General features: G+C 55.3%; 8 protein-coding genes across 8 annotated transcripts; 5 read left to right on the top strand and 3 right to left on the bottom strand.

Annotated features, from left to right (window-relative positions):
- Window positions 1-501: 501 nt before the first annotated feature.
- On the top strand, window positions 502-1,556 carry LTHEOB_8490 (uncharacterized protein; the record flags this gene model as incomplete). The annotated part of the gene is made up of 2 exons (XM_035517973.1): window positions 502-1,179; window positions 1,230-1,556. The coding sequence occupies 2 exons, from the start codon at window positions 502-504 to the stop codon at window positions 1,554-1,556; spliced, it is 1,005 nt and encodes a 334-aa protein (XP_035370196.1).
- A 1,413-nt stretch (window positions 1,557-2,969) lies between these two features.
- LTHEOB_8489 (Gaba permease) lies at window positions 2,970-4,776 on the top strand (the record flags this gene model as incomplete). Its single annotated transcript, XM_035517971.1, has 4 exons — window positions 2,970-3,069; window positions 3,130-3,422; window positions 3,488-4,331; window positions 4,400-4,776. The coding sequence occupies 4 exons, from the start codon at window positions 2,970-2,972 to the stop codon at window positions 4,774-4,776; spliced, it is 1,614 nt and encodes a 537-aa protein (XP_035370195.1).
- A 302-nt stretch (window positions 4,777-5,078) lies between these two features.
- Window positions 5,079-6,103, bottom strand: LTHEOB_8488 (BTB/POZ domain containing protein; the record flags this gene model as incomplete). Its single annotated transcript, XM_035517970.1, has 3 exons — window positions 5,079-5,669; window positions 5,737-5,872; window positions 6,057-6,103. 3 exons carry the CDS (start codon window positions 6,101-6,103, stop codon window positions 5,079-5,081), a joined length of 774 nt encoding a protein of 257 aa, XP_035370194.1.
- A 1,548-nt stretch (window positions 6,104-7,651) lies between these two features.
- LTHEOB_8487 (uncharacterized protein) lies at window positions 7,652-8,653 on the top strand (the record flags this gene model as incomplete). The annotated part of the gene is made up of 1 exon (XM_035517969.1): window positions 7,652-8,653. One exon carries the CDS (start codon window positions 7,652-7,654, stop codon window positions 8,651-8,653), a length of 1,002 nt encoding a protein of 333 aa, XP_035370193.1.
- A 536-nt stretch (window positions 8,654-9,189) lies between these two features.
- LTHEOB_8486 (Spermine spermidine synthase) lies at window positions 9,190-10,905 on the bottom strand (the record flags this gene model as incomplete). The annotated part of the gene is made up of 1 exon (XM_035517968.1): window positions 9,190-10,905. One exon carries the CDS (start codon window positions 10,903-10,905, stop codon window positions 9,190-9,192), a length of 1,716 nt encoding a protein of 571 aa, XP_035370192.1.
- Window positions 10,906-11,586: 681 nt separating this feature from the next.
- On the top strand, window positions 11,587-12,303 carry LTHEOB_8485 (uncharacterized protein; the record flags this gene model as incomplete). The annotated part of the gene is made up of 1 exon (XM_035517967.1): window positions 11,587-12,303. One exon carries the CDS (start codon window positions 11,587-11,589, stop codon window positions 12,301-12,303), a length of 717 nt encoding a protein of 238 aa, XP_035370191.1.
- Window positions 12,304-13,710: 1,407 nt separating this feature from the next.
- Window positions 13,711-14,895, bottom strand: LTHEOB_8484 (NADH-cytochrome b5 reductase; the record flags this gene model as incomplete). The annotated part of the gene is made up of 4 exons (XM_035517966.1): window positions 13,711-13,860; window positions 13,926-14,460; window positions 14,567-14,648; window positions 14,745-14,895. 4 exons carry the CDS (start codon window positions 14,893-14,895, stop codon window positions 13,711-13,713), a joined length of 918 nt encoding a protein of 305 aa, XP_035370190.1.
- A 421-nt stretch (window positions 14,896-15,316) lies between these two features.
- On the top strand, window positions 15,317-16,114 carry LTHEOB_8483 (uncharacterized protein; the record flags this gene model as incomplete). Its single annotated transcript, XM_035517965.1, has 1 exon — window positions 15,317-16,114. One exon carries the CDS (start codon window positions 15,317-15,319, stop codon window positions 16,112-16,114), a length of 798 nt encoding a protein of 265 aa, XP_035370189.1.
- Between the last annotated feature and the right edge of the window lie 4,448 nt (window positions 16,115-20,562).

Below are 20,562 nucleotides of genomic sequence, written 5' to 3'. Positions count from 1 at the left end.
GACGTTAGCCGTAGTAATGATCAGTTATGCACCTGGACGACTTCATCATCGTGAGCAGTAATCCTCTCTATCTTTGTACATGGGTAGTGGAGGCTGTCGTCCGGACAAGAGCTTCAATTGAGAACCCGGTATCTCATCATTGTTATCTTAATAACCCATCAATTTCCACTATGATGCATCCAGATCCAGTTGTTGGCCGGTGCGGTCGCCAAGTGTGGTATTCAGCCCTTTCTCTTTGGGTAGCTGAAGCTATCGTCCGAACGTGTATGTAGAATTTTTAATTCGACATTCTCGTCCGGACGATAGCTTCAACTCCGGACCTAAGAGATGCGTAGTCGTGTGAGCGCGCACCTGCCTTCTTAACCACGCTAACCTGTTTAGGTTCCGTGATGTCTCGTCGAACAAGTACCTAGATCTTTTGCGCCTTCAAAACAACACATCTCTCCTTCTTATGGTCATCAGCCACAACAACACAGCGGCGGCTTGCCGCAGCTTGGTCAGATGCCAGTCTCACCCAGCACCGGCCGTACGGCTCTTGTGGAGCTATTCGAAGCTGCCAATCCTCAAAACTCGACATCGCAGCACCACGTCCTCACCTTGGCCGATCAAAGCCTCGTTACTGTCGCAGACGAGTATCAACAGCTTGTCGAGCGCAACCGTGTTGAGGAGCTCGAATTGTTCTCTCGCCACCGCAAAGAGGAAGCTCAATGCTATCAGCGAATCCACCTTCGTCAGAATACCCAGGATGCCTGCGCTCAGCCCAAACCCAACCTCACCGCGCCAGAGACAGTCATCATAGATCTCGGCTCAGACAGTGAAGAGGAGGATGAGCCAGCGGGAAAGGCTATTTCACCACAGCACGCATTGCCTGCCATCGACCGCTCAGAGATCCGTGCTAAGAAGTACTACATTCGCCGTCCGCAGAGTGAGGGAACACCGTGGTCTTGCTCCGAAGAAAAATGGGAAGGCCTGCCTGCAAAGCGCAAGGAGACACTTTCAAACGTTGGATGGGTGATGGAGACGGATGCCGGAAAGAACGTATCGCCGGCTTGCCGTTACTGCGAAAAATTTGGATACGAGTGTCGCGTCCTTGCAAAGCCGTTGATTGGAAAAGACGGCGTCACTCAGCCGCGTTGTTGCACGTATTGCTTCCTCGACTCCATACGCTGTTCTCTCTTGGTAAGTTGACATTTCTTCTTAAATCGCTCGTTCACTAACTTCGATTAAAGGATCGCCCTATTCCGCAAAGGGATGTGCCGGATTTGAAGATGCCTGATGTCGAGATACCCGATGTCGAGATGCCCGATGTCCACACCCCTTTGAAGCCTGGTGGCAGCGGCAGTAGGGGCAACAGTATTTCTGAGCTCACTACTTTACTTTCCACGCCAATTGATAGTGGCAGCGCCGAGTTACAGACTCTAACAGACATGTTCAAGAAGGAGGAGCCCGAGATGGAACCCGTTCAGAAGCGCAGCCCCACGGCTATCACGAACTCCCGCTCATCCAACGCCAAGAAATTGCGGAGGGTCTCTTTCATTGATTTAACGGATGGCTAGTTGTGGTAGAATCCGGAATAGGTAAATGATGAAATATTGGTCTAGTAGCATAGGTAGTTGAAGCTATCGTCCGGACGTGAATGTGCAATTGTTAATTTCGAGGCAAGTACGGGTCGTTTTTACAGCCCCGGCCTCTCGCAGCCGATAGCTAGCGTGGATTTACTTCATGCTCGTATCATAGGTAGCTAAAGCTATCATCCGGACGTGTATGTAGAATTTTTAATTAGACATTCTTGTCCGGACGATAGCTTCAACTACCCATATATGTCAAAGGCAGAGCTAAGGAACAGTTACGCTAGCCTTCTGCGGAGGGATTCAAGTGGCAGTGCTAACTAATTTTCTCGAATTTAATTGAGATGCACGCTGTACAGCGGAGGCACTACGGCCGGCGGCTAGCGTGAATTTATTTTCGCACATACTGTGGGGAGTTGAAGATCTCGTCCGGACGTGAGTGTATGTACTATTTATGTCCAACCTCATCATTGGTCCGGTACCGTTTGTATCTGCCGCATTTTATGCTTTTTCTCAACACCAAGGAATATACCTTATTTATCTCACCGCAATAACGTCGCTCATTTCATTATACTTTACGACATGACTCTAAGCAATTGGTGTATATGATTAGGTAGTTTTACTACTGTACTATGAGAATCAGCAGTGCTCAATTCAATTCATTTACACTGTTTAATAAATTATCAATTCCATAATTGCATCCGGATGATAGCCTCAACTACCTATATATGTTCTTTTTCTTTTTTTACAAAGAAAAAGGAAGAACTAAAGCATACTTCCGCTATGTTCTATTCTTCACGCTAGCAGCGGGAGTAGATGAGCGAAAGTGGAGGATGCGACTTGACGAATCAAACACGAGAGCTAACGATCGCTACCCACTCCACAACTAAGCCACCCCCGCTCCAGCTTTCACATGGCCAGACACAAACTACATGACATTACTCGAGAGAGACGAAGCAGCAAGAATACGGCACAGTGGAAATGAAACAAGCACAGAATCTGGTAACGAGCGTCGGGGAGAGGGCGTCCGCGGGCCGGGACTGCATCCCACCTTAGCGATCGCCCACTGTTGATAGGCCAAGATAAGCATTCGCAACCTAACCAAGCAAGACCAAGCCCTGCTGCCCGCAGGTCCCGTCGCACTGCAAACCGGGTCTCGGAGGTCCTCCAATCAAAGCATGGCGCAAAGTAAAACAACTTTCGGCCTGGACCGCGGCTGGCCCGCCCGTATCTACAACGATCCGCCCTGTCGGTATCGCCGCCTCACCGTTCCACAAATGGCTCTGCGTAAGAGTAAGAGCTGGGGCTGAGTTGTGCTATATTACGGCCCACCTCCCCCGCATTCCCAACGTCGTGCAGAGCTGCTGGTTTGCGTGACTGGCAACAAATAACAAACGCATCATGACTGCATCGGCCGGGGGCAGCAATGGCGCAGACGTCAAGGTCTTCGGGGATGGAATTGGAGATGATGCAGTGCTCGAGACGTTCGGATATGAGCAGGGTTTGTTTCGCTTACCTACTTAGCCGCAAGTTTGAAGTGACATCAACTGACGTTTCACAGAGCTCAAGAGAACTTTCGGCGTTGTCGGCATGGTCGGATTCAGTTTCAGCATTGTGTCCTGCTGGACCGCCCTCTCAGGCGTTCTCATAGTCGGTGTCGAGTCGGGCGGGCCCCCTGTCATGATCTGGTCCTGGGTGGGCGTCTGTGCTGTGTCTCTTGCCGTCACTTACTCCATGGCCGAGATGTGTTCCGCCTATCCTGTTGCCGGAGGGCAGTACTCCTGGGTTGCCATTCTGGCCCCAAAGAAATGGGCCCGTGGCCTATCGTATGTCTGCGGCTGGTTCATGTTGATCGTGAGTCCTTCCCCCGTTTTCTCAAAAAGCAACAACATATCTCACTCACACGCTCATCCACCCAGGGCATCCTAGCCATGGGCGCCGTCAACAACTTCATCTGCGCCAACTTCATCCTCGGCATGGCCAACCTCACCAACCCGACCTACACCATCGAGCGGTGGCACACGGTCCTCGTCGCCTACCTCATCTGCACCGCGGCCACCCTCTCCAACATCCTCCTCCCGCACCTCCTCAACCGCATCTCCAAAGCCGTGCTAATCTGGAACATCTGCGCCTTCATCGTCTGCGTCACCACGCTCCTCGCCATGAACGACCACAAACAACCCCCCTCCTTCGTCTTCTCCTCCTTCCAAAACAGCACCGGCTTCCCGCGCTCCTACGCCGCCATCCTCGGCATCCTCCAGAGCGCCTTCGGCATGTGCTGCTACGACGCCCCCGCCCACATGACGGAAGAAATCCGCGACGCGCGCGTGCAGGCGCCACGGGCCATCGTGTGGTCGGTCTGGCTGGGCGGCGTGACGGGGTTCGTGTTTCTGATCACGCTGTGCTTCTGCATGGGCAGCATCGAGGAGACGGCGGCGTCGGCGACGGGCGTGCCCGTCATCGCGATCTTCTACAACAGCACGGGGTCGGTCGCGGGCGCGTGCGGGCTGACGGTGCTGATCACGGTGATACCGCTGGTGTGCGCGAACTCGCTGATGGCGGAGGGCGGGCGGGCGGTGTACGCGTTTGCGAGGGATAAGGGGCTGCCGTTTTCGGGGGTGGTGGGGAGGGTGCATCCGAGGCTGTGTGTGCCCGTGTGGGCGGTTGTGGTGACGGGCGTGGTGCAGGCGGCGTTTAATTCGATTTATTTTGGGACGGTGACGGGGTTTAACACGATCATTTCGATCGCTACGGAGGGCTTTTGTGAGTTCCTCCCTCCCCCCCGCGTCCTCCCCCCAGCCCCCAGACTAACAATCGTGGAACAACAACAGACGTCTCCTACGCCCTCCCCCTCCTCGTCTGCATCATCGCGCGCCTCTCGCCCGGCGGCGAGCAGCACCGCAAGCTCGAGGGCCCGTACTCGCTCGGCCGCTGGGGCTTGCTTGCTAACGTTGTTGGATTTGTGTACCTGGCTTTCGCTGTCATCACGTTCAACTTCCCGACCGTCAAACCCGTCGACGAGGAGAACATGAACTACACCTCCGCCGCCGTCGGCGTTGTCATGGTTATTGCCCTCATCACTTGGATCACGACGGGGCGAAAGCACTATTCAGGGCCGGAGACGGGGGTGGTTGTGGAGGGGGTGGAGGGGGCGGCGGAGGGGGTGAGGAGGGAGAATGTGGTGGGGGTGGGGGAGAAGGCGGGGTGATTGGGAGGGAGGTTAGTAGAAGGATAGTTGGTAAGAGAATAGAATTGATTTCTTCTCGATTTGATGGTGTACCTGAGCCCGGATACTTGTTCTGATTCTGAAACTGGGACTGGTGCATAGTATCCCTATTCCTGCCTTTTGCCTGGTACCTGCAGATCCTTGCTTCTCAAGTATTTCGCCATGTCTATCTCTGCTCTGTGGTACTCAGTTTTGCTCATCTAATCATGTCCCAGCTTCTGCAGTATCGCCTTGCCTTAGTCAACGGCTCATAACACCAGACCGGGATGATTCCTAGTATGAGCTCAGTTTTCCTCGACAAGTTGGAAGGAATAGCAAGAGTAGTCCGTTCCACAAATTTCGCAGCAGTAGTACCCCGACCTTTTATCCAAGTCATAGCCTGGAGTAACCATGTGATTCTTTTTTTTACGGCTGCCAGGGCAAATGTACTTCTTGGGCTTCTTGGGCACTTCGACTTTGTGGCTCGCCATAACACGTAGAACATCCATCCCCAGCGCGCCGAAATCTTCCAGGATGGTCTGGAACTCAGGCTTGTCGAGCAAGGCAATGTAGTGCTCAACAATGACACTCACAGCCATCTCACGGATAGTGCACACGCCGCTGCCACTCGGAATCGACTCATAGATGATCTTGACGGCGTTGGCGAAGTCGAAATGGCTCCAGCAGGTAGACGAGAGCTCTTTGAACTGGGTCGCGGCAACCTCCTTGAGTTCTGACACGCAGTACATCTCGCCGAGCGCGTAGATGCGGGCGATTTGCGTTATACCAATCTCGTCACCCTCAGTCTTGTAAGAGCCGGTGTACATGAATTCAAGCATGGCCTTTACGGCATCGGGATCGTCGTGTTCGAGGTCAATGACGCCGGTCTGAGCTTCCTGTGAGGCGATAGTAAGTGGAAGTTTCTTATATTATGGGAGCATTGAGTGCCTGCGTCTAACTTACCTTGAAACCATGCTCGGTTTTGCAGGCGTTGGCGAGGACAGGGCTCTGTCCACAGACGATGTTGCGGTGGACGGCGTACTCATGGCCGTTTCTGTCCTTGATGCGAAGGTCGCTGTAGAGTCCGGTATCGAAGTGCCTGGACGCGCCGTCTAATGTCAGTTGCTGCGCTTTGATAAACTGTGATTGCTGGAAATTTTTGAAAGCAACATATGTGGGCATTTGAAGCGATTGCCCGGAGGTTAATGGAGATTAGAAATTAGACATCCACGTGCGAACGATAGCTTTAACTATCCATATATGCTGTTTTTCGCGAGACTTACTCTTTCAGGCTGACACGCAGCGTCGAGCTCACATCTTTGGAAGGCATGCTGGGCGTTGCTGTAGGTGGGCCTTCCGACAGCAGGTGTTGGGTTACGGTGTCCAGAGCCGAATAGACGTACAAAAATAGCGCATTCCGGGTTGTGATTGACCAGGTGGCACTTTCGGCAGGCAAGCAAGGAAGCTCCAGTGAGCGGATAAAGTTTTCTGCGCACTCTGGGATAATCTCGAAGTTTCTACGGGGTCAGCTCACTTGGTACTTGAAGCTCTTGGTTTGATCACCGATATTTCCCCAGTCCCAACTCCTCCAAAAGCGATTGCCGTGCTTGTTCTGCTTGGGCAGAAAAGCATCTGCCCCATGGCGGCGGGACTCCTGAAAACTTGCTGGATCTTGGGCGACGATCCATGAGAAACGCCATTAAGCATGAGATCGAAGCGCTTGAGAGAAGACTTCGAAGGCATTGCCACTGGGGCGCGAGAAGATGAAAACGGTCAAAGGAACCCTGAAATGGGTCCAAACACGCAGAGAATGACACGTCAATCGAGCGCGGAAAACCACAGTACTAAAAGAGTTGAGGTACATGACTGAGGAGGTGTGCGGATGAAATATGAGCCACCCGAAAAGAGAGGGCCAATGCCACCCTTGGCGATCGGACCTGCCAACAACTGGATCTGGATGTCTCATGATGGAAATCGATAGATAGTGATGATGATAAGCATTGGTTCAGTAGCATAGGTATTTGAAGTTCTCGTCCGGACGTACATGTGGAATCAACAATTGCACATTCATGTCCGGACGATAGCTTCAACTACCCCGACTTGATTGCAATAAATTTACGTCTTTAGATGCGAATTTGAATCACCCCTTTTGGCTAGAATTCTCTAGAAAACATTCGGGGAATAGTCTTGCTCCGGCTGCGGCCGCGCAAGTGAGGTGAGGTGAGGTTGATGCACTGCCCGGAGGCTGCACATGCACGTGACGCACGGACCTTTCCTGGAGGGCTCCAAGGCAGCCATCGCCTTTAAATACAGGCCCTCCGTCCAGTTCTTCTTCCAATTGACCACCGACAGCTTTCTTCCGCCAGGTCCATTGACGAAGCGCTGTCCACCAATTCCAGTTCGCTCTCAGAGGCAGCTTCAAGTGCTCGCGCTCAGCAGACTCCTCGCTTCAGCGGACTCCTCGCTCCACCTCAATCGGTTCGTCTTCACCTCGACCCGATTGTTCTTTTGACGGATATTCTATGACAATGGCAAACAGTCAAGACAGCAGACTCTGGTCTATTGTGGAAAGTTCAGCTATTGTACTTTTCGCTGAGCTGCTTTGGATAAAACACCATCGACCTCCCAGCTCCAAAGCCATTGAACCAATCCCTCTCCACCGACTTCCGACGTTTCAGTCATCCAACCTCTTTTGCGACCGAGAACTTGTCCTGGCGACACGTCCTCTCATCGTGACACACAACAGCGACCCAGCTTCGCATCACTCCCGGCTTCCATCACAGCAGCCACCACACCAGTTCACCTCCGCCTCCCGTCACCTCCAATCCAAACCTCAATACCAACCTTCCAACCAACCTCACCTCACCCACCCTCCACAATGGTCGCCCGCGCCCCCAAGTCCGGCCACCGGCCCGGCCTCGAAACCACCTGCCCGCACTGCCCCTCGACCTTCACCTCCGAGCTCCTCTGCATCCAGCACGTCAAGACCGCCCATCCCGGTCTCAAGCCCTTCGCCTGCCCGCACGGCTGCAGCAAGACCTTCACGGGCAAGCAACAGATGCTCAAGCACGCCGCCAACGACGTCTGCGGCCTGAAGGACATGCCTGCCTCCGCCCTGAACACCACGCCGCCCCGCCGCCGCAAGCACCAGCGCAACAACACCTCCTTCGGCAGCAGCCCGACGCGCTACCGCGAGAAGAAGCCGCTCGTCTACTCCGCGCCCGGCACGCAGGGCAACGAGGCGAGCTGCGCGCACTGCCCGGCCGAGGATCCGGACAACGTGTTCCGGTCTGAGATGATGATGGTGCTGCACGTCAAGGCCGTGCATGGGCGCGACGTCAAGCCGTTTCCGTGCTTGGCTGGATGTGGCAGGTTCTTCACGCTCAAGCGGTCGTCGACGAGCCACTCGGTCAAGTGTCCTGGTGCGTGGAAGACGGTGCCCGGCTACGAGAACGGCGGAAACAGCAACGGCAAGATCAAGTTCGAGAGGAGCGGCAGCAGCGCCAGTGTCAGCGCCGGTTCCGACAGCGGCAGCAGCAAGGAGTCCAACGCTGTCATCCCTACCCACAGCCACCGCGGCATGGCCCGCACCGGCATCGACGGCTTCCCCGAAGAGTGCGACCGCTGTGGCATGGAGTTCTCCAGGCGCTCCAACCTTCTCCGCCACCAGAAGCAGGGCGCGTGCAAGGGAGTCTGGAAGGCGAACAAGCCTGTCAAGAACAGGGTCGAGATGGCCCTGATTGACTGGAGCAAGAAGGGCAAGGAGGCTGAGAAGGAGGCCAAGGAGGAGAAGGAGGCCGAGGAGGAGAAGGAGGACGACACGGAGGTCCTCCTCCTGGAGGCCTTCGCGGAGGAGGAGGAGGAGTCTGAGGAGGAGTAGATGGCGGAGAAAAAAAGCAAAAAAAAAAAAAAAAACTAACGCGGAGAAACGAGAATCAAACGAGATATGTAGAGAATGAAAACCCTATCTGAAAACTCTTCTTACGTCGGTATGTGAAGCGATCGTCCGGACGAATATGTCGATTTTAATAATGTTCATACGTGGGTAGCTGAAGCTAACGTCCGGACGCATATGTCGATTTAATAATCTTCATACGTGGGTAGTTGAAGCTACTATCCGGACGCAAATGTCGATTTAAAAAAGCAACACCTGCATCCTGACGTTAGCTTCAACTACCCACGCAGTGTCCAATATCCACTGGTACGAACACCAGTATTGGTACGAAAAGAACTTTTTTATTATTTTGGAATTACCCGCACTATGTAAAACTCCACAAAATCCGCAGTAATCCAAAAAGAACGGTCACTTTTGAACCTATTCAACCACATGACTCTAATATCAACAAGGAATGCATATCAGACAGCAACCGTGAAGAAAATGCTTCACGGCAACTCGACTCCAAACCTAGCCTCCATTCACCAAAGCTCCCAAATCTTATCCGGCAGCACAGTCCGCATGATCCGCCAATGGCTAACAGCACTCTCGCGATGCCCCTTCTCCAACACCTCGACCGTCTCGGGCGTGAGCAGCTGCGCGCCCTCATCCGGCTTAAACTTGACCTCAAGGTCCTTAGCCGGATACAGCGTGCGGCGGCGGACGATGCTGCCGAGGAAATCCGCGTCGGTAGGCTGGCGGAAGACGAGAGGCGACTTCGAGGGCCGGCAGAAGACGATCATGTTGATAAAGTCCATGTCGTCCTCACCGGCATCCGCTTCCTTGGCCTGGTCGCGGAAGATGCGGCACGAAGGGAAAACGGCGTGGATGGTGTTGAGGACGAGGCGGGTCGACGCGAGGCGGAGGTCGCCGGCGTAGTTGATGGCGACGACGCCGTCGGGGCGGAGCAGGGTCTTCAGCCCTGTCAGGAAGTCGAGCGTGAAGAGGGCGGTGGGCTCGGCGCCGCCGGTGAAGACGTCGTGGATGATGTAGTCGAAGCTGGCGGGCGCCACGGCCGCCGTTTCGCCGACGTACGCGACGGCGTCGCGCAGCACGGCCGTGTGGTTGGTCGGCAGCGCAAAGTACTTTGTCGCCATGGCGTGCACGGCCGGGTCGAGCTCGACGATGGTCGTGTTGATGCCGTGCTTGATCAGCGCCGTCGGCGCAGTGCCGATGCCCAGGCCGATGTTGAGGGCGCTCTTGGACGAGTCGGGGCGCTGTTCATTGACGGCGCCGGTTACGGCGAGACGCACGGCTTCCAGCATGGTAAAGACGGTGTAGATGGTTTCCGGCTGCGTCTGTCCGCTGGCCCGGCGCTGCGGGCTCACGAGCCATTCGCCACCCAACAGGCTATGGTCGGCGCGCATCAGGCGGAATTGGTTCTCATGGCTCTCGATGACGGAGATGTAGCCGGTGAGGGACTCCTGGCGCTCCAAGAGCGTGTACTGGTTTGCGTGGAGCGTCTCATTCAAGACGGCGGTGGTGGTTGCGCCAGGGAAATGGGGGTTGAGGCGAACGGTATGGAAAATGGCCGGCAGGGCAAGCAGCAGGAATTTGGAAGGGGCCACAGCGGCAGAGGCAGAGGCAATGAAGAGTTGCAGGCCAGATCTGGTGAAGAAGTCATTGGAGCCCATGTAAGCGGGCAGGGCTCCAGCGACGTAATTCTCAACGACGGAGAAGGTAGTGTAGCACGCCAGCGGCGGGATGCCCTCGGCGAAGCCACGACTGAACAAGCTGAGGTCTAAGACTTCCAATGCAGAAACAGCGGCAAACATGGACAGCAGTAGGATAGGAAAGAAGGTGAGGACCTCAGTAATTACGGGCCCGTAGACGGGGCCAAGGATGGAACTATACTGGAAAAGGACACTCTGGATCGGGAGGCTCCAGAATGCCAGAACGGGAACCCATGCCTGGACGTTTTTCGGAAAGATACGCTGGAAAACGCTCTTGTTGATAAGGACAACCAGAGCGGTGAACATCAAGCTCTTCTGGTGCCAGATCGCCGCCGGGATGCTACCGTAGACCGGGGACAGGCTGAGCTGCGAGACGGACGACGCAAGCCCGGCGACGGCCATCAGCGCCGTGGCTTTGAGAATGCCGACGACGGGAGAGCCGCGATTTCCAGATTGGGTAGGCGACGAGGCGTTCGAGGGGGCGCCGGCCGGGGGTTGGCGGGCGGCCGTAGCTTTGGCGGACATGGCGGGCTCGTAGGATTGGCTCAGGGGTTGCGGCTCTTGAAGTGAAGGGGCGAACCAGCGCCGGCAGTGGATGGTGAGTGGGTTGACAGAGTGAAGGGTGGGTGGTGATTGGCGACGCGCAGAGATGACAAAAGCGAACGGGACACCTGGCGCTCTGCAGGCGCGTGGCAATGCGATGCGAGGGCGCTCACGGGCGCGCTGCTGGCATGGACGTCGGCACGAGGGGGGGTGGGGGGCGACCTCAGAGGCGGCAGCAGAGGATGCGGTAGAAGTAGACGAAAAAGGTGCAGACGGCTGAGGCGGCTCCGGAGATGCGCTGGGTAAAGGCGGACATGGTGTCGTCTCGCTGCGCCGTGCAGGCGCGTGGTGACAGGGCTGTCGCGGATGGTGCTGGGGGGCAGCGTTTCACCCAGGCAGCGGCCCCACGCCATGCAGGGTCTCCTCTGCCACGGCTGCCGCACGCGAGCGCTCTGGCAACCGGCCACGGCCGCCACGGGCAAAAAGGGTAGCTATGACGCCCATCACGCTCCACGCGCCACTTCACTTCGACACGCTTCTGCTCCTCACCGGTCCGCCGTCTCTCGTTTTTCTTGCAAAAGCCCGCCGCTCTCCCGCCGCACCCCGAAACATCCCACCCACCGTCCCGTCACTCGTTCGCCCATTTCCTTTCCTCACCCCCCAATGCCTTTCCTCGGCCCCGCCGGCCAATCCAGCATGCACGTCGAGGAGTCCACCGCACCGCAGATCGATGCCGCAAGCGAGCCTCCGTCGTCGCGCAATTTCGCCGCCCCAACCAGCACCCCTCACCCGCAGGATAGCAAGCAGCTCGACCCTCAGGACGAGGACGCCGCCGCTCGCGCCCACCGCATCCGCGTCAAGAACCGCCGCAAGCGCTATCTCGACACGCACCCGGAGTATTTCTCCTCCGGGCTCGAGCTGGCCGACCCCCTGCTGTACGACCGCCTGGTGCGCCGATTCCAAACCCCGGCCGAGCGAGAGGCCGAAGGCCGCGCAAAGGGCTACTCTGGCGTGCTTGAGGCGGACCTGCTTCGCTCCGAGGCCAAGCTGCAGGCCCTGCACAACCCGGACGCATCGTCCATCGCCGTGCGCCGCGGGCCCAACGGCGAGATACTTGCCGTCGAGGAGGACAGCGACGAGGTCAAGACCAAGGAGGAGGGCCTTGCGCGATGGCGCGACGACATGGGCCAGCGTTTCCTGCGCGGCGACGACCCGGACTTCTGCTACGAGGAGGTCGACGAGAGCGAGGAGTGGGATGATGTCCAGGAGGAGGAGCGCGACGTCCAGGAGAAGTACTTCGACGACGAGGAGCCCAGCTGGATCCACTCGGGCCCTGCTACTCCCAGAATCACCGGCGAGACGGGCGTGCAGGACTTTTGACAATTAAAGCAAGCTGATGATTCCTCGTCTGCCGTTGAAGAAACGTCGTCTCCTCTTACGTCATCACGACCGCGCAGACCGACTTTGCAGTGCCCCAACCAACATGCACACATGCAAACCACCGAGACGGCCAACGGCACGACAACAGTCACCGTTGCTACCCACGTCGGTTGCGAGAGGTGCCGCCGCCCATCCTTCTTGAAGGTTAAGCTGTTCAGCTGAGCGCCGTGTCGCCCTCAGACTCCACGGCCAGTGACACGACATGTAAGCATGCTGCAAGAAGCACTTGGAAAGGCAGAAATGAAAACAGCAAGTGCTTTCAGACGTGCCAACAACATGGGAGCATCCGCACCCCCGGCGCAGGACGTCATTGCCCAGTCCAGAAATCCAAAGCCTCCCATCCGGCCGTGAAAAATGCGCAATGAATACCCCTCCACAAATATCTGGCTGGGAGACACCCGAAAGTCATTGGTCGTGCCTTGAGGGTGAAAAGCTGCCTTTGCAAGGGAACGAGTCACACCGACTTCCCAATGGACCTCATATCACACCCGAGGAAGAAAGGCATATCTTTTTCAACTTGTAACCACTTCACTTCGATGACCACCCCCTTCACTTCTCCAAACTGCTTTCGCAAGCGATCCGAGACCTGCATTCATCTCGAGAAGCAGTTCACTTTATCATTCGACCAAGGATTCGTCCAAGAGAGCAGAGAGGACTTTTGTTTTTTTCAGCGACGAGACTGATTACGGAAGATCGAAAAGGACTGAGAATGATGAGTATATCAACGAGGAGAAAAAGCTGCATCAACAGGACCCGATGACGCAAACGACAATGCGAAGCGTTCAAAAAGCGACTCAGCATCTTGCAACGGCCGACCATCACAATCACACCCATTTCGTGCCTCCTTTCCCCCGCATTGCTTGGCCATCGTACCTTTTCTTTTGATGATTTCGTTTCCCAGCGAAGAAGCCTTTTTTCTTTCTCTTTTCTTTTTCTTTGTACGCATTTTAGCCAGCGAAGATATTCACTATACCATTATCAGTCTTTTTAATACGAGTTATGACTTCTCACGACCGAGGCAAAAGCGAAAGCCATCATTCATTCCTATCGAGATCCGACTTTTACCTTGTACACTTCATGACGCCCCTTTGCGGTATCTACCTCGCATGCAAAATGCAAAACAAGATTTGGATATTTCACTTCCGTTCCCCCAAGGGAACTCGTGTCCTAACTTCGTCAATGCCCTCGGGCTCTTACGTCTATGTGATCATTCATGCCTCTGATACGCCGAACGCGAAAAAGATAAAAAGATCGCGGACACGTTTTTGCGAAGTTCTCCCACCATTCGAGAGCGAGGCTCATGCCGTTAGTGGCAGTTTTATACAAAGTTGGTGCGTGTAGAAACGCTTAGAAGCAGAAGACCTGGTCCTCGAGCTTGCTGACGGGCCTGGCCTTGTCGAAGCCAAGGGACTCGGCGGCCTTCTTCATGGCGCTGACCATGGGGGGAGGACCGCAGATGAGGACCTTGACGTCCTTTGCGGGAGCGGGGAGCTTGGCCTGGCAGCAAGTTAGCGATATTTCGACAAAAAAAAAAAACCAGCGATTATCCAGTAGAGACGCACCTTGATCATGTCGGCAGTCACGAAGCCAACGCCGCCGGTCCAGCCCTCAGGCGGGTTGTTCAGGACGTAGTGGACGCGGATGCCGTCGTCCTTTGCGGCGAGGGCGTCGAGGTCCTCGCGGAGCAGGATGTCGTCCTCGTTGACGTTGGCGAAGATGAGGTCGACCTGGGTGCGGTCGCCGCTGGCGCGGCCGCGGTGGATGGCCTTGATGACCTGCAGCATGGGCGTGATGCCGGTGCCGCCCGCGATCATGCCGAAGTGGCGCACCATGTTGGGCGTGTAGACCATGGCGCCCTTGGGGCCGCGCACCTTGATCTTCTCGCCAATCGCCAGCCCTGCCACATACTTGGAGATGTTGCCCGTCGGGTACGCCTTGATCAGCAGGTCGACGCGGCCCAGGTCGAGGTCGGAGGAGATGGGCGTGTAGGAGCGAACGACTTCCTTAGGCTGGCCGGGGAGGGTTGCAGCGATGCTGATGTGCTGGCCGATGGGGAGGCCGAGGACGTCGGTGGGACGCGGGAGGGCGAAGCGGTAGCTGTTTTTGGCGGTTTTTGGTTAGCGGGGGGGGAGGCGGTGGGCGGTCGAATGATTCGAGTTGCGGCGCGGGCGGAACGGGTGCTTCGGGAGAAGGAAAGGCTTACATGGCGGTGTTGTGCGAGAGGATGGTCTTCTCCTTGAGCTCAAACTCCTGGAAAACGTCGGGCTTGAGCACCTTGCGGGGTTCTGCGATAGCAATTGATTGTCAGCTTGGTGTTTTTGACCGATTTCGGAGCACAAGCTTCTGCGGATGAAGGCGGCGGGGGAGGAGGGTAGGCGTACGGTTGCTGTAGACCTTCCAGCCGCCGAGAAGAGCGGCAATGGCGACGGCGAAGGGAATCCATGCCTTGTTGATAATGGCGGTGCCGACAATCAAGAGGGCGGAGGGAATGTACACGCCGTGCACGTATTGCGGCGCGAGCGCTCCCGACATGGCGAACGGGCGATTGATGGGGATTGGTGAGGTGTAGGAGCTGCTGGGAGCAAAGGTCTGAGGGGAGAGGGGAGCTGGAGAGAGCACGCGCGAGAGGACAGAAGGTGGTGGGGCGTGGTGTTCGTTCTTAAGTTCGGCGGGCTTGGCCGGCGAATGCTGCCGACGTTGAGCTCACGCGAAAAGCTGGTGTGGGGAAAATCCGCCCGAGGACCCCTTCAACGCTTTGGGCAAGGAGATCCGGCGAAGAGCCAGCGCGGGGCATTTCCGCCATCAATTCATCGCTGCTCGCGGGGTACAAGGCTGCCCGTACGCGGTAATCCTCCCGACTGTGTTGGTTTTCACCGACTCACGATGTAGACAGCTTGGAACTCGCGTTCTCACTGCCCCAACAAGACGTGAAGACTCCACTCCCTCCGCAATCATGGCGCCCGGCGACATCAGCGACTGCACGCCCACCGCAGCTCTGGTCACGCCACATCCAGCCCATCCTCAGCAGCGCGCCGCGAAACAACAGCCGGCGGCACCGGTACTCACTTCTACCTCGGGCTCGGCGGCAAGCGACGGCAACATCAATGATGCCAACACCAAAACCGTAGCCGACTACCTGGCGGCCTTCCCGCACCTGACGGACCTCGACAAGCGCATCCTCGCGCTGCCGTCCGACGACCACTTCACCCCGCACTCGTGGACGTCCCTGCGCCAGCTGATCGCCGCCAACGACCTGCACCTGCTGACGCGCAGCCCGTCGCAGACGCGCGCCTACCTCGACTGGACCAGCGACGTGCGCCGCCGCTTCGGCTCCATCACCAACTACCTGCTGCGCGAGCGCCTGCGCTGGACGCCGGCGGTCCAGGACGAGGTGCAGGGCATCGCCTTCGCGTGCGCCGACCCGACGCCCTTTGCGCACCCGGACGACTTCCTCGTCCTGCGCAACGACTGGCCCTACGGCCTCGACCCGGGCATCGTGCACATCTGCGTCTGGCTGAAGACGCCGCTGGACCTGAAGCCCGAGGATGGCGACCTGACGGACCGCGCGAGGGACCAGGTCGAGGACTTCGTGACGGCGACGTTCAGGGTGCCGCTGGGTGAAGGGACCAAGGGGGAGAGGGTGTTGTGGTTCAAGAATTGGGCTCAGCTGCAGAGCGTGAGGGGCGTCGACCACGTCCACGTCTTGATCAAGGACGCGCCTCCGGAGCTGCTCGAAGGCTGGATGAATTGAGGTGGGACACCTGATCGTGTGCCGACTGAGCGCTGGGGAATCCTAGCTCTCCGGCCTGGTGTTTGGGTGTGTTGAAAAAAATGTTCGAAGCCGGAACAACCTATAAGATGAGAAGGTAGAGTGAGTATAGACCTAGACTTCTCTTACCCAGTCCATACACTGGCTCTTCTGGACAGTAAGCAACCAGCAAAAATCGATAAGGAAAATCCGTAGCAGGGCTGGGAACAGTACAGCCTGCCCAGAGGTCGTCACGCTCTTCGCCGTTTCATTCGAAGTGTCAAAACTGTTTCAAGAGTACCTTGATCTCGGGTTAGGGACGATCTTTTGTTCTATCTGGAATCATCCGGGTGACAGCCGGAGATTTCCTCTCTTGGGCAGCTGACTGAGCAAATTAGGAATTTCCATGAGATATCGAATTCAACATCTGGACGCAAATGTGACTTTCACATTTGATTCGACTACTAATGTTGAGAGAGTTTTCGAGCACTAACCTCCTAGCTCTGTTACTGAACGTGTTGTGTCGAGTCTTGACGGGTGTTGCTGTTGACTGACGACTTTAGTCCGAAGACCAAAAACCGGACCAGCGATCATTGACGTCCGCTCACGTTCAACCGATGGAGTCCGGACTTTGGACCCCCAACGAAACGTTCTTACCGCCGAACCAGTAGGAGATATGGTCACGAGCCCATTCACGGATCTGCCCGTCATGCGCATGGGACGAGTTAGCATCCAGCGTCCGGATAAAACATGAGACGGTTGGCCACGCGTCGAGGAACTTGATACCGCGGGGCTGGATGGATCGACTGTTTGGGAAATGCGCGATAACCCGAGGCCGGCGTTAGGTGGGGGGCTATTGATGATCAAACGTTTCGCTTGGCCTCCTCCATCCCGACCGTTAACGGAAATTCAATAAGATCTCCGATATGCATGTAAGACAGCACCCAAGCATTGACCCACAGCATGTGATATTTCGAGTTTTCCATGTTGGATCACGGCAGTGGAGCCAGCGCTGGGCTTGGGAGGTCCCGAATCACCGGTCCTCTGGGTGGCACTTTAATCATCCTTCTTGCCTATTGGCTCGCCGTGTTGGTCAGCGATGGAGTCAGCCTGCCGGGATAAAGGCGTGGACGGCACAATACAGCCGCCAAATACCCCAATCGTTGGTTTTCTCATAGTCACAGTCCAGGGATTGCGCTCCTACTCACGTTGAAACTCCCCCACGAACTGTCTGGTGGGTGACCGCCGGCGGCGCTACCAGCCACTACAACTCAAATAAGAAAGGTTATATATGTTTGCACGGACGACAGCCGCGCAGAGGGGTACCCGCTGGTCGCTGATTCAAAATTGCAGGGAAAGCGTCCACCCCCGCTCCCAGTTGCCGTCTCGCTTCCTGATTCATGGCGAACAGGAGGAGGGAGGGGGGAAAGCAGGATAAGTCCAGTGGTCTCATGCATGTATGATCTGCGCCCAGGACCGCGGATTGGGGAGAAGGGGAGGTCGTCGCGTGAGTTGGTGTAGGTGCCTCCCTCTGGCTTACGCTCGCTCTCTTCCAAGACAACGCACTCCAACAACAGCTCCCCTCCCACCTTCGGCTTGCCACGGTCGCGAAAGCGTGTCGATTAATAATAATGCCGCGGAGAGGGCCGAATATCAATCAACAAACTCCAAAACAGATTAACACCACCCCCGACATGCTATGATACAATCCAATGAAAGTTTCCCGCCGTTCCCACCGCAAGGTTCCCATTGGGCCCAGGATGGAGTAAGCTTTTCGTCCGTACCGGTGAACCGCAATCAATCATTCCTCCACTATGCGGTGCGGAGGACCTGCCTGTGACGGCCCCCATCCGATCGCGCCTTAGGACTCACCGCAGCAGTCACCCGCTCACGCAAGCCCAATATTTCTCTTTCCTAACCAAGCAGCACGGCCCCACATCACCTTTCCCCAATCATTCGGCTGCGAATATCACCGCTTCGTATCCTTGGGGTGAACACGACAGCGCCCCCGAACTAACCGGCGGCTTTAACGCGCGGCCCGCACCCGACCGGTTGCATACACGAGAGTTGGGCATGGGAAGTTCCTGGCGATCTCCCTTCGACGAGGTTTGCGCATATGTAAGCAACACGCGATGAGTTGTCTTTTTGTTCCATTAGGTTGTTCTCGAAGTCTACCTCGCGCCATTTTATCTATTTTGCTCTGTATTATTTTTTTTCGGCACTAGGCCCCATTTTCACAAAAGTCCTTATCGAATTCATGAACGCTTCCGGCGTGCGCCATCCCCGCCCTACAGCTCTTATCCCAAGCCACAATTTTTCTTCCCTTGCCCTTTTCAGCGCCGCTCCTTATCTTCATTATCACATGCAGCCACCAGACCTGCCTACGCCACATGCAAAGTCGCTCCACATTAGTGCATGTGATGGTACCCATACATGAAAATGCTCTCACGTGCTGATTGAGGATTATTCATAATGGCCTGGGCAAATCCATGCGATAACGCCCCCGAGAATTCGGAAAATCGCCCGAATGGTGGTGGATGCAATATACTATAAATAACTGCCGAGTTTTGTACCTGCTGTCCGTATTTTTTTTTTTGGAGTAGTATTATTTAATAGATGTGCGCTTCAATATTTTTATTCATGAGCAGTTAGAAGAAATGTTTGCACACAAATATGATTCAAAATTACATATTTGCATCTGCACATCAGATCCAACTGTCCGTATAAGCATTATGTTCTTTCATAGACCGCTGCATCATTCTTCATTTTTTAGAATAGCTGTGGTACTTCATAACATAAATGCTGTCCTGTAAGCACGAATAATGTTCCTGAACTATTCTCATCCGGCTGGGCAATGCAAGACGAAGCAATAAGATAATACTTCATGGGCAGTTGAAACAAATATCCAGACAAAAATGCATCATCTACAAAAATACATCTCTACAAATACATCCGTATATTGGGACTCAGCTACCCACGTAGGCAAGGATACTCTATTTCAATAAAAGTGTCCAAAGACCAAGCTTCTATAATAGCTAGGACGTACTCAGAGCATCGAAGGGCTCAGAAATGAATCGTTCCTATTATTAGGAACCACTTGCTAAGGTTAAGAAGTCGGGGGTTAAGTGCCTCTGGAAGCTCTTGTCGCCTGGCCACCTACAACAGTTCCTATATTACTTACGCAGTGATGCCACACACGGCCCAGATTGATACCCAAAGCACATCACCAGCCTCATTTCCCCGGAGATGCCGTGCCACCGGTTCGTCGGACGTCAGGCTGCTGCGGCCCTGCCAAGCGGTTGGGCAAAAAAAGAGCGACGATGACAGCCTGAATTATTGTCGAAAAGCCTTATCGTTGCACGAAGCGGGACTCGTGACACGTAGGTGGATGAGATGCAAGGAACTAGCCCGATCCATGTTATAAACGTGGGCGTGTTGTTGGTGTTGTGCATGGGGATACCATCGCGAAGGTGCTAAAAATGAAACAAAAAGAAAAACATAATCGAGGGTAAAACTCCCACACAGCTGCCTAAAAAGTGGCTGCAAGACAAAAACGCCATTCAGCGACTCACCGCCTCAATGCTATGTATAGTCAATGATAGGCAACGATGACGAGAGATACCCTCCAAATGAAGTGTTGATGTCGAACGCCGACGCACACCCGTTCCGGTCTATCCCCAGCAGTCTAGACCGTTGTAGTACGGGAATAAGCAAAGAAGGTCTGAGCGGACGCGGAGAAAATAATGAGGCAAAAAGAAGATTCTCGGGTGATTTTTTTTGATTTATTTCTGAGACAGGTCTCGCAGTGTCTTAGATTCAGTTGGGAAGGAAGGACTTGGCATGGGTGGGGGGGATTAATGTTCCTGGTCACGACCAGTCACAGTGAATGGTCGTATCAATCCTGGCTGCTTGTCAGACAAGAAGGTGCACGGAAATAGTGCCGCTGAATGGTCCAATTCCTCGACTCAAGTACGGTTCGTCTCGGATGGCTCTCGCTTCGGACAAAAGGAGGTGCGAGATGGGAGCTATGCATATGTGATCCTTTGAGAAGCTTTTGAGATCATCCCTGCATGCAGAATAGGGCAGGGCGGATAGCTAAGGAAAGACCCGGCAGAGTGGACGCTTAACCGGCTTTCATCCAAGCTCTCATGTCTCAAAGGCCGACGGTAGTGAAGGTTGCAGTTGCCGAGAGGATGATGGTGATGGTCAAGTGGCATGTGCAGCAGAGCAACATAGACAACAAGCCACCTGTCGCGGGAACGCAATCGAAGCGGGAGCGGTCGTGTATGCACGTAAGTAATGTACAGCCATAGTACTTGTGCCACGCTCCCGCGCTTGATTTAGGGTCCCAACGAACGCACATCGAGTGTGGAACAGGTTGAACCTACATCAAGTGACACTCTGCCATTGGCAACCCACGCACTGCCCCCCCAGCAATAATAAAGGAAGAG

Source organism: Lasiodiplodia theobromae (assembly GCF_012971845.1).
Source record: "Lasiodiplodia theobromae strain AM2As chromosome Unknown scaffold_27, whole genome shotgun sequence".
Lineage (NCBI taxonomy): Eukaryota > Fungi > Ascomycota > Dothideomycetes > Botryosphaeriales > Botryosphaeriaceae > Lasiodiplodia > Lasiodiplodia theobromae.
This window is presented reverse-complemented; position numbering and strand designations above follow the sequence as displayed.